This window comes from Ctenopharyngodon idella, chromosome 21 (assembly GCF_019924925.1).
Source record: "Ctenopharyngodon idella isolate HZGC_01 chromosome 21, HZGC01, whole genome shotgun sequence".
In the NCBI taxonomy this organism is placed as follows: domain Eukaryota; kingdom Metazoa; phylum Chordata; class Actinopteri; order Cypriniformes; family Xenocyprididae; genus Ctenopharyngodon; species Ctenopharyngodon idella.
This window is the reverse complement of record NC_067240.1, coordinates 3,542,811-3,545,000: the sequence shown is the minus strand read 5'-3', so window position 1 is coordinate 3,545,000 and position 2,190 is coordinate 3,542,811. Positions and strand designations below refer to the sequence as shown.

Sequence of the window (2,190 nt, the reverse complement as noted above, 5' to 3'; positions counted from 1 at the left end):
TTCTTTTGTGTTCAGCAGAAGAAAGAAACTCATACAGGCTTGAGGGTGAGTAAATGATGACAAAATTTTCATTTTTGTGTGAACTATCCCTTTAAGACATTATTTGGTCCCTTCATGCATCTGTTTTTCTCGAGGATGCCACCCAAAAGTCACCAAAATGTAGGTTGTTCCAGGTTTTACTATTTTTATGGGGACATTTGGTCATATTTATTGTGTGTTTGTGTGTGTGGGTCAGGTTTAAGCAAATTTGTAGTGACATATGGCCCTCATAAAGGCAGCAAATCCTGATGCACACACAAGCTTTTTCTCATACATATGCATACACACAAACAAGTCACATTATCAGAGTAAAACCTCAAACATGAATCACTCAAAGTGCTCATTGTGTTCTGCAGGTTCCTGATCCGTCCGGATCCACTGGCTCATGTACCCGAAGCGCCGCCTGTACAGAACCGCCGGTGCCGGTCCACGACTGACACACCAGAACTCAACTAGATTTAAAGGGTTAGTTAATCCGAAAATGAAAATTATCCCATGGTTTACTCACCCTCAAGCCATCCTAGGTGTATATGACTATCTTCTTTTAGATGAACACAATCGGAGATATATTTAAAAATATCCTGGCTCTTCCAAGCTTTATAATGGTAGTGAATGGGGAGCGAGATTTTGAAGCCAAAAAAAGTGCATCCGTCCATCGTAAAAGTAATCCGGGGGGTTAATAATGGCCTTCTGAAGCGATGCGATGGGTTTTTGTAAAAAATATCCATATTTAAAACTTTATTAACTATAATAACTAGCTTCCGGCAGACGGCCGTACGCATCGATTTGCGGTGGAAGAGTATGTGTATGGCTGTCCGCCGGAAGCTAGCTATTTTAGTTTTAAATATGGATATTTTTCTTACAAAAACACATTGCTTCACTTCAGAAGGCCTTTATTAACCCCCTGCAGCCATGTGGAGTACTTTTACGATGGATGGATGCACTTTTTTTTGGCTTCAAAAACTCACCCCCATTCACTGCCATTATACAGCTTGGAAGAGCCAGGATATTTTTAAATATGTCTCCGATTGTATTTGTCTGAAAGAAGATAGTCATATACACCTTGGATGGCTTGAGGGTGAGTAAATCATGGGTTAATTTTCATTTTTGGGTGAACTATCCCTTTAATTGGTCAAAACTCACCACTAGAACTAGATCATATACAGATGCTCTGAAGCAGCTCAAAAGCCATGATATAACTGGACTATAAAGAGCTGTTGGTAATAATAATAATGTTGGCAAATACAAGCTCTTGCTTAGATTCATCAGTGATATTATGGTCTGAACACTGCGTATAATACAAAAGAAGAGCTTTGAACTGTGAGTGAACTAATTTGTGAAATATTGTGCAGTGAAGTCAAACTTAATGTTCCATCAAAGAGAGTTCTTCATCTGGGGCTGTTGTCCTAATCTGTGCAGTACCACATTTGAGCTGTAGGGGAAACACAGATCACGTGAATGAAAAAGCGTCCTGTTGTAGATCAGACAGTAGAGGGCGCTGATGTCAGCATAAAAACTGATTGAACTTAGAAAATCAGGTTTTTGCTGTTTAAATGCAGGCATGCATTTCTCATTTTGTTTGCACTTTTGTTTCATGTTTGTTTATTGTGTATTTTGCATTCAGAAGATCACAAGCAGACTTCTTAATTCTGTACAGTGGCCACAAAAATGTATGTCTGAATGTCATTGCATTAGATAGGAAAATATCAAACCGAGTAGCATTTGTTTTAAAGAAAGATGCACAGACAGCTGTGTGAACTTGAGGAGCACGTGCACTTAAAATCAGCAGTTGATTCAAAGCAATAAAGTGCAAAAAGTGAAAAATCCTGCAGCATCCCAGCTAACAAAAATATGTTCTAAGAACATTGTGATAACATTATGTTATGAAAACGTTATTTCTGAATGAATGATTAAAGGCCAGATAACTTTGAACGAAAGTTCTATTAATATTACTGGAAGAACCTTCGTTCATAACTTTGAATATTAGCTGAGAACATTCCCTTGTAGACTTAGTGTCCATTTTGGGGGTCACTGTATCGGGTATTACCTCCATTATTATTGCTGTGCACATTTAGTTAGTTTCAAATTACACTAAGTTGTCTACATAACAGTAATAATGAAATGTGCAATGTGTTGATATTGTAATTATAA

The 2,190-nt window shown here is 37.8% G+C and overlaps 1 protein-coding gene across 6 annotated transcripts in view; it reads left to right on the top strand.

The window, feature by feature from the left end:
- kcnt1a (potassium sodium-activated channel subfamily T member 1a) overlaps positions 1 to 561 on the top strand; it is a 21,808-nt gene extending 21,247 nt beyond the window's left edge. For all 6 annotated transcript variants that reach the window (XM_051878714.1, XM_051878712.1, XM_051878711.1 and 3 more), the window contains one exon: positions 396 to 561. In XM_051878714.1, the coding sequence (XP_051734674.1) occupies positions 396 to 495 (100 nt within the window). In that variant the 3' untranslated portion in view covers positions 496 to 561. The remainder of the gene's footprint in view (positions 1 to 395) is intronic.
- Positions 562 to 2,190: the final 1,629 nt, after the last annotated feature.